The sequence below is a fragment of the Orycteropus afer genome, unplaced genomic scaffold, assembly GCF_000298275.1.
Source record: "Orycteropus afer afer isolate SDZICR_OR568_19922 unplaced genomic scaffold, OryAfe1.0 scaffold00663, whole genome shotgun sequence".
Taxonomy (NCBI): domain Eukaryota; kingdom Metazoa; phylum Chordata; class Mammalia; order Tubulidentata; family Orycteropodidae; genus Orycteropus; species Orycteropus afer.
In genome coordinates, this window is record NW_006922250.1 from 168,902 (window position 1) to 169,446 (window position 545).

Sequence of the window (545 nt, forward strand, 5' to 3'; positions counted from 1 at the left end):
GGAAGATGAGCTCCCGACGTCCCTGGAAGAGCTTTTACTCACACCACGCAGGAGTTCCTGCAACTCAAGAACAAAACGATAAAGCACCTTCAGTCATCGCCACAGGGGGGGACAGACACCCGGCGGGCCGCCTGGGGCCCACGGCACCACAGACGCTGCAGGTCCTCGGGGCCAGGGGCACGAGGCCCACGCCTGGGGGAGGCGCCGCCCCGACGCCCAGGGAGGACCACGAGCACGTGTCCGAGCACCTGCAGGGGCAGAGGTGGCGCCAAGCGTGCGTGCGGGGGTCGGGGGGCGCTCTGGGAAAGCACGCAGGCCTTCTGCAAAGACAGACACACGTTCCACACAGCAGCAAAGACAGACACTCGTTCCACAACAGCAGCAAAGACACACACACGTTCCACAACAGCAGCAAAGACAGACACACGTTCCACACAGCAGCAAAGACACACACTCGTTCCACACAGTGGCAAAGACAGACACTCGTTCCACAACAGCAGCAAAGACAGACACTCGTTCCACACAGCGGCAAAGACAGACACTCG

The 545-nt window shown here is 61.5% G+C and overlaps 1 protein-coding gene across 1 annotated transcript in view; it reads right to left on the bottom strand.

Moving 5' to 3' along the window:
• The window catches only part of PPP2R3B (protein phosphatase 2 regulatory subunit B''beta), a 52,784-nt gene that overhangs the window by 45,756 nt on the left and 6,483 nt on the right, over positions 1-545 (bottom strand). Inside the window, exon 3 of the mRNA XM_007956771.2 lies at positions 148-320. Coding sequence (XP_007954962.2) covers positions 148-320 — 173 coding nt within the window. The remainder of the gene's footprint in view (positions 1-147; positions 321-545) is intronic.